General features: G+C 43.1%; 3 protein-coding genes across 3 annotated transcripts; all 3 read right to left on the bottom strand.

Annotated features, from left to right (window-relative positions):
* Positions 1-126: 126 nt before the first annotated feature.
* EAE98_007759 (uncharacterized protein) lies at positions 127-1,511 on the bottom strand (the record flags this gene model as incomplete). Its single annotated transcript, XM_038955382.1, has 4 exons — positions 127-132; positions 188-988; positions 1,079-1,168; positions 1,470-1,511. 4 exons carry the CDS (start codon positions 1,509-1,511, stop codon positions 127-129), a joined length of 939 nt encoding a protein of 312 aa, XP_038808111.1.
* Positions 1,512-2,289: 778 nt separating this feature from the next.
* On the bottom strand, positions 2,290-5,166 carry EAE98_007758 (uncharacterized protein; the record flags this gene model as incomplete). Its single annotated transcript, XM_038955381.1, has 1 exon — positions 2,290-5,166. The coding sequence occupies one exon, from the start codon at positions 5,164-5,166 to the stop codon at positions 2,290-2,292; it is 2,877 nt and encodes a 958-aa protein (XP_038808110.1).
* Positions 5,167-6,657: 1,491 nt separating this feature from the next.
* Positions 6,658-11,964, bottom strand: EAE98_007757 (uncharacterized protein). Its single transcript, XM_038955380.1, has 3 exons — positions 11,565-11,964; positions 9,409-11,513; positions 6,658-9,333 (listed from the first exon to the last, which is right to left on the bottom strand). Exons 1-3 carry the CDS (start codon positions 11,847-11,849, stop codon positions 6,861-6,863), a joined length of 4,863 nt encoding a protein of 1,620 aa, XP_038808109.1. The 5' UTR covers positions 11,850-11,964; the 3' UTR covers positions 6,658-6,860.
* Between the last annotated feature and the right edge of the window lie 204 nt (positions 11,965-12,168).

The following is a 12,168-nucleotide window of genomic DNA, read 5'->3' as shown; positions in this document are numbered from 1 at the left end:
CAACTAACTTTGTTACACCTTTGCTACGCCAATCCAATGTATACGAAACGCCTCCATGTCAAATATCCATAATTCTCCCGAGTCTCCATACGCCTGCGTCTCAAAGTTACAGCCCTGATAATACATTTAGAACTACCAAGTGTTAGCAAAAGAATCTCACACTCGCACATTCGCCAACCCAACTTACCAATTTCAAAGGAGTCCTATTCAAACCTCTAGTAAAGTTACACATCGCTCTCTGTTTCGTCGGTCTCTGCTGTAATCTTCTAAACGCCTCTTGGATGTGTCTCGTCTCGACCGGAGTTCTTCCCTCACTTGGCGGATCAAACAATCCTTGCACCTTTCTCTTCTTGCCGGTTTGTTCACCGCCGCTCTTCTCCTTGCCCAAGTCTTCTTGCTCTTTAATTTTCAAAGCTTCTTCCGTCAATGTCTGCACGATTTCAAAAGTCAGAAAACCGAGAATATCGACAATATCATCGTTGGGTTTTGAATCCGTGACGACGCCAAAGCCGGCCCATTCCTTGAACCGCTTTCCTTTACGGAAGGTAAACGAAGCTTGACGATATTCAGACCAGGTAACATATTCTTCCTTCGTCATGGCCTTGGTGCGTTCGTCGGCTTTCTTGAGACGTTGTAAAGTTGCGTAATTCATTTCTTCCTCGTCTTCATCTTCTTCGTCTTCGCGCTCTGGTACCTCTTGGCTGTACAACGAGGGGACTTCCCATGGGAGACCGACTTTGGCTTTCTTGTTCTTCTTCGTGGTATCTGGGATGGGGGCATTGGCTCCGACGGGTTCGTCACCGGCTCCGATGTCTGCGTCGCCGCCCTTTTCGTCTGAGTCTTTGACGTTTTTACGGACGTCTTTCCAGGAAAGAAAGGTGCGAAGACGAGAGACCTTGGCTTGATCGTGGCGAATCAGGAAGATTAAATCGTCGGTTGATATTGAACGACTACCGCGGCGGGATGCTTGTTCAGTACATTGACGAAGCTGGAATAGTTAGGGTCATGTGATTCAATTGTTGGGAAAATAGGAAGAATTCCAGAGAGGAGAGGAGTAAGCCTGAAAAGTTCTACTAACCATCTCAATAACTTGTTGTCGAACGATCTCCTCTATCATACCAGTAGTCTCAGATGATGCTTCTGCCGTTTCCCCAGAAACATACATCATCTGTGCAAACCAACGAAGAACCTTGACGTTAGCCAATTTCGAAGCCATATTATTGATAATTTGCTTTCGTCAAAGCTATTTACAAGTCTCGAGATATCCCAACTATCAAAAGAGCCTACGGGCGAAAACCTCGCAAAATCATATTCACTCTGACTGAGAAGCGAACACCTCACCGCCAGCAATCACTTGATATAGCCTCATAATCCCCTCTCCCCAACCCAAACCCAAACCCATCGCCAATTCCCAAGGCATTGCCAATAAAGAAATCGAACATGACGGTTCAAACAAAGGAGCAACTGACCTGCTGGATCTCCGTCTTGTACTTTGCCGTTTTGTCCGTCATTTTGGCAACCGTTCACTACTACCCAAATGCAATCCCTCTCTTTCTGACACCTCTATTCACACAGAGGGAATTTACCAAATATCCAATGGTCTGTCAAAACAATGATAGAATTGATTCAGACCTCAATTTGATATTTCTGTACGTAAACTAGATAGTGAATGATGAAAGACTAAAATCAGCTCGGAGTGATTGGAATGTTGGAGTTACTGATCATGACTAATAAATTATAGGCGGTCAATCATATGTTGACTGGGCAGAAAGTATTCACGTGATACACAGTATCCTTACATCGGACAGTACCCCCCACTCCGGGGTAGTGGGGCTGCACAGTAAAAGTTAAAAATTATTTATTGGAGGGACTTTCCTCCCCTCCATGCACACAATTTTTCTTCATATGGTAATACCATTTCAGACAACAGATTCCCAAGATCATCGTTGTCTATCATACACTCAAAAAATATGGACACATATATTGCTATACAGAAGTCAATGGTCACATAAAACAATGATATCAATGTCAGATCGAGTGGCATATGATCTAAAGATACAGCTAGGAAGGAGGGAATAATGGCTCATATAAATGAAAAAAAAGTAACTTGGCTAGCAACTTGCAATGCATATCCATCCTCCCAATAACACCAATGCTTATAAACTCAAAAATCATCGAAAACTCCGTTGCCGAAAACTCCTGTCCTTCCCGTTCATCATATAGAAACAGAATATGAAGCTAATATGCCACCAGATTAACTCCCAATAAAACTCAATATCAACTCGGGCTTCAAAATCCCTGCGGTCCCTTTCCATCCAGGCCTCCAGTTCTGAAGAACTCTGTTACCACGCCAATCGCATAGCATCCACTGCCTACAATGGCACCGCCTAATAATACTCTCTTTGCCTTGCCAGGCTTCTTACTCTTAATTTCCGAGTGATCTTTCCAGGAAGATTTGCCGCTGAATACCGGTTCCTCGCGTCGAACGTCAATGTTTGATTTGAACGGTGGTTCTGCTGATTCTGGCAAATCATGATTCACGAAACCTGTAGGACTGGCAAATCGCGCCGTTGCCACCTGCATACCATCTATCGGATTTGTTGTATTATTCTTCAGATCAGCCTGCGAGGACGAGCGTCTTGCTGGTCGTACTTTGCGGAATACAAGAACATCACCACTTCCAGATACAATTTCATAACCCTCAGCCTGCAATGGTTGGAAGTGTGGAAAGAACTTCGCGGGGTTAGACAATCGAAGGAGAACCTCTGCAGGAGTCAAAGCTGATGCTGTATCAGTCACAATAGATGTTGTTTCAGCGATATTGATAGACTGCATTGTCGAGTCATAAGCCAAAACCTTATAAGTGGTTGGCTCAGGGCCCCATGCAGGCTTTTCACCGGGTGAACTTGCAGCTGGTGCATCATTTGTAGGTACTTGACGATGTTTGGAGCCAATCTTCCCATAAGCATCTTCATAGATTCCTCGGATTTCGCGAACTAGGTCTTTGTCTTTGCCAGATTGCTTTCTGGGCTTTCCATAAGATGAAACATAAACCGATAAATCTCCTTCGCCTTGGTTTGCGCATTCCTCTTTATATGACGTCTCTAAACCTTGAGGTACCTTCGAGTACGGATCAGTTTCTGCTATTGCTTTGGGCAAATTGGGCTGAAGAGATTTCGACTTTGTCGCAGATCGATCCAAGGATGTTTGAAGTCTTGGTGTGTTTGGGTTTCGAGAAAATGCTTCTTTCGAGCCAAGACCTTCAATATATTCCTTCTCGGCCTTCTGAACAGATTGCTTGACCTCCGTTGAATAGGAAAGCTCTAGTCCCTTGGGTGACTTGTCATAACCCCAAGCATCTTTAGACACTGTTGGCACCAATTCTCCTGTGCCATCTTTTTGTTGCGACCAAGATTTCTCAAATTCTTCTGGAAAATCCCGAACAAAGTTTCCTGTGACTTTTCGTTTCTCGACTTGTCCTGCATTCTTATGATCTTTTTGATTAAGGGTCTCTAAACCTTCCACGGCCTTGAGGGCAGAGGGGCCGGGAGTTTCCTGTGTCTTGTTTTCTGTCTGTCCTTTCAATTTCTGCTCCAAGGCAATGTCTTGAGCATATTTAATTACATTTTGATGCGCTTCCTCAAAAGCCTTTTCCAGTTGCTCTCTCTTAGTGGACTTCTCTTGAAGTGTTTCTTTCTTTGTACTCTTGATTATACCCGAAGCAGCGCGTATGTCACTTGCTCGAAGCAGGTCAAGATCTTCTCTCGTATCTGGCTCCGGGTATTTGCGCGAGAATTTTGAGGGTAGGGAAGTTTTTGTTTCTACATATTTTTCGGAGCCAGGATGTTGGGTGATTTTTGCTTGCTTCTGATCATACTCCTTCAATGCTTCGCGTGTCTGATCAGGGCTCTCAGGAAACTTTCCGTCGGGCTCATTATAACGAAACGATCCATAAGAAGTATCCGCATCATAATCTTTCAAACTCTCTCGAACTGAATCGGGCTTTTCGGGGAGTTTTCCATCCGGCTCATTATATCGAAAGGATCCATATGATTTGCCTGTATCATATTCCTTCAACGATTCTTGTACTGCATCTGGCTCCTCGGGAGATTTACCATCAGGCTCATTATATCGAAACGATCCGTAAGAGGTATCGGCATCATAATCTTTCAAACCCTCTCGAACCGCATCTGGCTGTTCGGGCAACTTTCCATCGGGCTCGTTGTGACGGAAGAACCCATAAGTTGTGTGTGAATCGTAATCTTTCAATGATTCCTGGACACAATCTGGTTGCTCTGGCAGCTTTCCATCAGGCTCTCTATATCGAAAAGCGTTATAAGATGTACAGCTGTCATAATCTTTGAGTCCTTCTTGTACGGGATCGGCCTTTTGTGACGGTTGTCCGTCCGGTTCGTTATGAAAAAATGCCTTGTATCCTTTACTCTCGTATTCTTTCAGAGATTCTCGTACAGAGTCAGGTTGCTCTGGGAATTTCCCATCAGGTTCATTGTACATGAATGGTTTGTTATAGGCATCAATATCAGCTTGAGTGGCATCATCTGGCGGGACTAAATTTTGAAATCGCTGACGATATCCCTTAAATTTCGTTACTGGAATGTGTACAGCTTTTTCATTCTTGAACACCTTTCGATTTGTGATCGGGTCTATCTGGTAGTTCTCATTTTCCAGCTCGAATTCATTGTCCAACTGGTTTTTGGACTTCAGGTTTCTCCAGTATGCTTCGTCAGCTTGCGATAATCGGATTGATTCCACACCACCATCCGTACCTTCAACATCGGCTTTGAATGTGTACTTGGAGCGGGCAGGAGAAAAATAAATTGTTTTGCTGCGCATGAAGTTATGCATGGCACGTTTGTAATCCGGAACACGCTCATCACGCTTAAAGCTTTTGGCCTCGACATATTTCTGTTTTGAGAGTCGATGACGGCGATTGAGCTCTTTTTCAACTCCATCAAGGTATGAAGACCAATAACCCATTCGAAATGCTCGTGTTTGATTGTGCGGACCTTGGTTTGACAATAACCCTTGTGCATTGTGCCAACTACGATTCGATACTCGGAGTAGATTGGTAGAGGTAGAAATAGATCCATATCGAATCAGAGGAGATGTGGTCTGCGAGACCGAGGTGGTGAGCTGGGACAGCATCTCGAAGAATTATTCCGATCGTATCATGCTCGGGGACCTAAATAAGGTTTAACAAAATGACATACGTTCAGGGTCAATAATACTCACGAATAAAGTTTCATTCAACTCAGCCTTTGAAGTTGGCTATTTGGCAGGAATTGCGTTGAAGTAGGGGAATTCAAATGAAATGTTATAATCAAGAGATGATGCTATTTAAGTTAGAATGGCGAACTTGTCGGAATGGTCCTTTTGACGTAACAATAAGAGCTCTCAGAACATTAGAATAACTTTAAACAAGGAAATGGCCTCTCAATGTTAAAAGCCCTTTGGTATATGGAGATGAAGTGTCAAAAGGAAAAACACAAAGGATAATGCAGTGAGTGATATTTAAACCAAGAGCTGAAAACTTACCAGATTGGTCGCTTTATTCCGGTGCTTGTTGGATGGATGAATGGATGAACGGAAGGCAGGAAACTTTGATTTCCTTTCTTTTGCTTGTGATTGATTAATCGACCGACCGATTGATTGATTGATTGATTGCCCAATATGAACTGATTAGATACCGAATCAAATCAAATCAACAAATAAAGTAAGCGCGTATGATATGATGTGGATGATTGCAAATAGCCAACGGAAAAACTCTCTCAAGTACTAGGTATGTCTGTCTCTTCTTCGTCCAGCTCGCAGTGAGGGTATAGGTATGGTATATGGGTATCGATACCGGCAAGTAGGTAAGTAAAGTAAAAGAGTAAGAGTAAGAAGAAGAAGAAGAAGAAGAGGAAGAAGTCAGGAAAGCATCAGTTGAAATGATAACCTAACCCAACCTAACCTAACCTCACCTACCTACCTACCTTAATCAATGCGATACCACACGATCAAGAAGAGGATAGCTCAAAGGCTGAGTATGGCTCGGTATAGGTAGCATGCGGGTATGTCCACCACCTTTCATGCACTTTGGTTGCGGGGTAATACGATTAGGAGATCCACTATGGATGCTAACCCCGAGGTTTCCCGAGCTGGATGGAGGTGTGTCAGGGTGTTCCAGGGTGCTTCCCTTGTGTCTGGCTGGTGCACGGCCTTTCCCGCGCGGGTCAAAGTTGGTTGGCTCTACGTAACCGAAAAAAGCAGCGCAAATTGAGTACCCTTTCACAGATCTTTTTTAATAGATTATAAATTCATTTTAAATTAAATATTAAAATTTGAAAAGATTGAACAAAAATTTGAGTCTTTTTTGTATTAATAACAAGTGTTTTTTTATTTGATATTATATCGAAAAGAGATTTTAGTTGTTGAAATTCTTTTGAATGGTAATTAATTTCCGCCGCTTTTTTCGGTTATGTAGAGGTTGGTTGGCTGTTGGCTGTTGGTGGGGTTGTGTGCCTGAGGCATGATTGGAGATCACATGCGCAAGCTGGCTGGTAGGAAGATTGATATTACAGTTTGTGTCTTATTATTATTACTGTTGAACATTCAATGAGGTACTTGAATTGAATATTTACAAAGGAAATATGAATATAAATATGTCATCTTGATATCGATTTATTCTAATTACAAATTGAAGTGAAGAGTAGATCTCCTCGTCATTAATCTAATCTCTCTTTTCCAAACCCAATCATTCCAAATTCCTCTTCTCTCATCTAGAAGCTAATCAGCTACCATAACATACTTTCACCCATCTCTTTAATCTATATTTTCCTCTTCCCATATCTAATAACCTAACGACCATAGTTAAAAGCACAACGACACAATGGACACGAGCTCTGGTTACTGCTCGCGAACCATTTAAACAGACATTGTCCATGGAATGTGTTCTTACAAGTTCCGCACTTCTTATCCGGCGTTTTCTTGTCGCTCGATATGATGCTGTAACAGATAGCACATTCGGTGTGTCCTTTAAGACTACCTTCAACATTACGACGGAAAGTAGTCAATCCATCGATCAGACTACCATTTGAGAACGTGATGGCACCCTGAACGATGAGTAGCCAACTTCTCCATTTCTTTTCTGGTACGGCAACACGATTGATACCCTCGACTTTAACGTTGTAGAAAGGATAGTTGGATGGAAATCGAATGGCAATTTGTATGCTAGTATCATCGATTTCGTAGCTGGCAAAGATGGAACGTGCGCCCTTCGATGTTTTAATTTCGAGCTCTTTCTCGCCTCCTTCTTTAGCCTCCTTCGAAACTGCCCATTCATCGATTTCATCAAGTTTGTCAGAAATCAGAAGTGGAGTGAAGTATTTCTCTGTCCATGTCTCAACTGCTTGACGGGTCTGTTTGGATTGACAGTCAGAAAACCAGGCCTTTGCAAGATCGCCAGTGTGTCTAAGACATAAATGATATAGATGAATGAGAAGCCATTGAAAGTTTCGCTCGTTTGTTTCACTGTCTGCTAGTGATGTGTCGTATGTGCGAATAGATGATTCATCAAAATGTGCCTTCTCAAGGTTGAGGGGCGTACCATTCGAATGGCCTAACACATCGAACAAAAATGTCAAGAATGATCCAAGGCAGTTTTCTGACTGGAGGTGATTGCAATAGTCTTTGCGCACTTTCCAAGACGCTGTGCTAAACGCATCATAAACTAAATGCCACGAAAGTAAATAGCTACGAATCGAAGGAGGAAATTCTGCGAGCTCTTCGTCATCAAAGTTTCGAATAGATGGTGCGTCTAAGAGAAGAGATAGCAATTCTTCTGGCAATTGCGCATCTTTCTTTTCAAGAAGGGCATTGACCGAGATTTCCTCTTGCTCTGCAGGAATCGCCCGATGAAGAACACTAAATGCTGCAGATTGGACCATCCTATTCTCTGAAGCTACCAACGGGTAGAACTCGGAGATGTCGTTAATATGACTTGAAGGTATATTAATTACTAGCCGCGACAAAATATTTTCAACAAACTCGACTGGTTGCGTTGATTTAGATCTGGATAACTTGGTGAGTTTGATCAGACAATGAGATGCGGTCTCTCCATATTGAGCTCGAGCATCCTCAAGGTCATCATTAGCATCTTGCAAGCTTTGTAAAATGGAGAACAGTTTCAAAGACATCCCCATCATGGGGAGCTTTTGGTCCTGGTGATCTTCATTTTCCATCGATTGCCAAATTTTGATGCAGAACTCGAGGGTTTTCTCCCAGTATGATCCGTAGACTGATTTGATCACCGGGAGCAACTTTTGTAAAGCAAGACAAGACTCAGAAGAGAGCTGATAATTCGTGTCTGAAATTTCCGGGGTCCATGAAAGAATTTGCTTGACCGCAAACACTAATCGATTTTGTGCCACAGGAAGATCATCATTATCGTACACGGATAATGTTGCATTCAGGAGAACAAGTTGACCGAGAGTTTTTTCAGATTGAGCATCGGCACTAGCAACATCACTAATGATCCGGTTGCAAAGGTTGCTGACAAGCTGGCTAGTACTGAGGGTCTCGTGAAGCCCTGTCAAGATGGCAACAGCCCCAAGAATGTTCGATGTAGATGATTTGAGAATTTCGAGGCTGGAGATCCAATCTTCGCCTCCTACTTGCCATCCATGTTGTTCAACAAGTTTGGGTAGTAGATGGCTCAACACACGAGCTGAGTAGAACGACGTAGATGTATCGCCGCAGGAAGCATTTGTCAGCTTTGAAATAAGGACGTGAACAACACCCGAAAATTCAAGCGGTGACCCCGACTCAAAACCATCTTGCCAAGCTTTCGAGTGTAGTACGATGAATGACCATGAATCTTGATATATGCGGTCCACAAAATCGCGCACGCCAGCAATAGCTTCTTCCGACGATAACACGAAAAGCTTGTTATTCTCTAGTAGATCGAGCTGGTCATTGGCAAGTTCCACAGTCAAGCACATGAGATATATAATCTCGACAAGAGCATCCTTTGATAAGCGATCAGGATGGTCTCGAATTAAATGTGCCGAATACATTGCCATTCTGAGAGCTACGGAATAGCCATCTAGATCTCTGCCAGGGCGACTACTATTGTTACCACTTTGTGCGCGCGCCAAGAATACAGCTCCCGCAAATGGTCTCATCACTCCCAAAGTAGCATTTGGTGCTTGATCCAATAGAGGGGCTAAAGCTTCAGACCATTTAGTTACACTTGGAAAGAGTTCGGGATGATGCGAACTGTCGTCCAAGGTGCTGATAACCGCTTCTGCTTGTTGGACAAGTGTATCGATACTAAAAATTAACATCAGTCATTGCTCCCCCGGACAGTTATGAATTGCGGTTAAGGATTTCAAGGATTATACTCACGTCAGTGATTGAGGACTTGCGGTTTCCAGATTTTCTTTGAGTATATGAACTACAGAAGAAGTAGTAACACCACTTTCGTTGTCGACTACCGATCGTAAATTCATAGCCCGTTTACCAAGCTCAGAATCTGAGAGTTCTGTCAATGCCAAAAGTTTCGTGATTAAATCTACATGCGCTTCTCCGTCTCGAATAGCTTCAGGTCGTCTTTTGGATAGTAATTCGAGTGCCTGAAAGACAAGATTTACATTGGGGTTAGAAGCATTTAGTACAGAGATTAGGCTTTGAAGCAATAACTTTTCTGTTGATTTGGAGAACCCATTAAAAATTACTGCCGCTTCGAATAGTGCCCATTCCTCAGTATTGCCTTCGACCACATCACGAGAAGTCTCAAGGAGAATATCTTGGAGAGCTTGGTCATCACGAACCAAATCCGAAATTTCATTCGAAGATATCAGAGCTGTGATCGTTTTCTGTCGCTGCAGATTCTTGGGGATCGATAGCAGAGCATCAATAGCCGTCTGCCAGATACTCTTATAAGAGTCTTGCTGCCCAGGAACTAAACTGAATTGGTCTAAAGCCGAAGTTAAGTATGAAGATGATGGCGACAAAAGAAATTTAGGAAGATGGGTTTCCATGAACGATTTGACGGCTTCCAAGACTGAGGGGGAGGCTTCCATTAGCTGCGGAGAGTATCTCAGCGCCGATTCTAGTACTGCCCCAGCCGAGTAGGGTTTCCCATTCCTGTTGATAATTACTTGGAGAGTACTATCTATGATATTGCTCGAAGGTTGAAGGAGTGGGTTTTGATCGGCTGTAAGATCCTTTAATTTGAAGACGTCAGACAGAAGTGAAAACCACCGGTGGCCTTCAGCCATGACAGCATCTTGAGAAGATGAATACTCTTTAGATTGCTCTGGCATTGATGTTTGAATTCTTGTGATAAAATTTTGGGCGAGCTTTTGCCATTCTTCGGCGAGAGAATTTTGTAAGTTGGAGTTCTTCGCTATGCTAGAGATACAAGCAGATATAGTTGAAGATGGTGTATTGTTTCTGATGAGCCATTCGGAAGTTTCTGGGGATGGATGTAAATAATGCTCAAACATGGGATATATAGATTTCTGGACAATCTCCGCTTGCTGAGAAGTTGACAGGCTTACGATACAGATGTTGGATGTTTCTCCGTAAGCGAGCCATGCTTCTGAAGAGTTGGCCCTACTCTCCTCCCTCTGGTTGATACTCTTGCGAAATACCGCCAAGAACTCCAGGATAGAATTGGGGTTTTGAGGCAGAACATCTATTGGTAAAATTGCCACAAGAGCTCGCAATGTTTGCCAATAAGCGGAGGAAGAGCCTTGTGAGCCTTTTTGAACAAAAGAGATCAGGTCGCCTGTAGCAGTAGATCGTTTAGCCTTATACGCAGAAGTCCATACTTGAGGAAACTTTTTGGTTAGTTGGTGCAAAGTCTCCAATAGTTGCAAAGCAGATGTTAATTGAGGAGATCTCAATGCCTCAGATATGAATGCACGACTGATAGTCTCAAGGTTGTTCTCGACCAGTTGAGTTTGCTTCTCTAGGCAAAGCACGAGTAATTTATCAGTACTTTTTCTTGCGGAAGCGTCTTCGCATGATGCCAGCGTCCATAGTTTTTTGTTGCCGAAAATAACCTTTTCGTACCTGTCTTGATGCTTAAGCATATCATCATCACCTAGCTTGGCTAGCAGATTGGCGAGAAGGGATACACTGGCGCTATTCACACGGAAGTACTTTTCGTTTGCTTCTTCTGTTGGGACAGATCTCTCGTCACTCAAAGTATTAGGAGTCTCATTCAAAGCTTCTTCGGCGTAGTCGAGGATCTCATTCTGGCAACGCTTCCAAAACATATTCATTTTAGCATCCGTATCGAGGAAAGATGTTAGACCATCCATCGCTGATCGTGCCACTGCTCGGTCTCTATCATATGTTCCTGCCAGCCAGCTTCCTACGACTTTGGGTATATATCTTTCCATTCTTTTCCGGGCTGATTTTAGAAGCTCATACTGTATGCTGTGAGACAGCTCGCGAACACGACGTGAATTATCTATGGAAATTCTAGGATAGGCATCAACCTGTATGTTGTGTTAGCAGAAGCACTCTAAGATTCCCTCGGCGCATCCTACCCAAGCTTCTAAAATTGCTTCTTCGGTGCCTCCTTGCTCGTTTGGTTGATTCTGAACAAACGTTCGCAAATCCTCTAGAGCTTTCGACTTCGTTGTAGCATCTTTCTTCGAAAGATTCTTAAATGATAGAATGACATTTGCATCACTAATGGAAGAGAGGTTTGATGGTTCTGTAAGGTATGATAATCTGGTAGCTTTTGTGGTAAAGCCAAACCCGAAGCCGGCGCCAGTGGCAGTTGAAGCACGAGTGCTAGAAGCCTGCGATTTGAATTGTCGTTTGCCCATGTTCTGCAGACGTTTCGATGAAGAAAAGGGTACAAGATAGTTTGTATGAAGTATAAGGATTATCTGCTCTTGAGGTATGGAGGGGAGAGATAGGTTTACAAGTATCTAGGTAGTGGAGAAATTTCAAAGGCCGAACAATCAATGACGGAATTGAAGTGGTGGTGGGGTGGTGGTTCAGATAGAAATTGACCAATAATCTGATTGCATTGTGCTTAGTAACATTCTAGCCAATGTCTAGTATCAGCTGATCTAGCCGTAATGGGATTAATGCAGCCCTAGAGCTTTGAGAGCCACAAGATAAATAATTCTGCCAAATTTG

This window comes from Botrytis deweyae (assembly GCF_014898535.1).
Source record: "Botrytis deweyae strain B1 chromosome Unknown BDEW_019, whole genome shotgun sequence".
Classification (NCBI taxonomy): domain Eukaryota; kingdom Fungi; phylum Ascomycota; class Leotiomycetes; order Helotiales; family Sclerotiniaceae; genus Botrytis; species Botrytis deweyae.
Note: the sequence above shows the minus strand (reverse complement) of the source record. Positions and strands in the feature narration are given on the sequence as shown.

Bases quoted from the DNA above. Each gene is read 5' to 3' on its own strand.
- EAE98_007757 (XM_038955380.1), bottom strand. From the start codon at position 11,849: ATGGGCAAACGACAATTCAAATCGCAGGCTTCTAGCACTCGTGCTTCA. The intron at 11,514-11,564 runs GTAGGATGCGCC...CACAACATACAG, and splicing joins AAGCAATTTTAGAAGCTTGG to GTTGATGCCTATCCTAGAAT. The intron at 9,334-9,408 runs GTGAGTATAATC...GTTAATTTTTAG, and splicing joins GCAAGTCCTCAATCACTGAC to TATCGATACACTTGTCCAAC.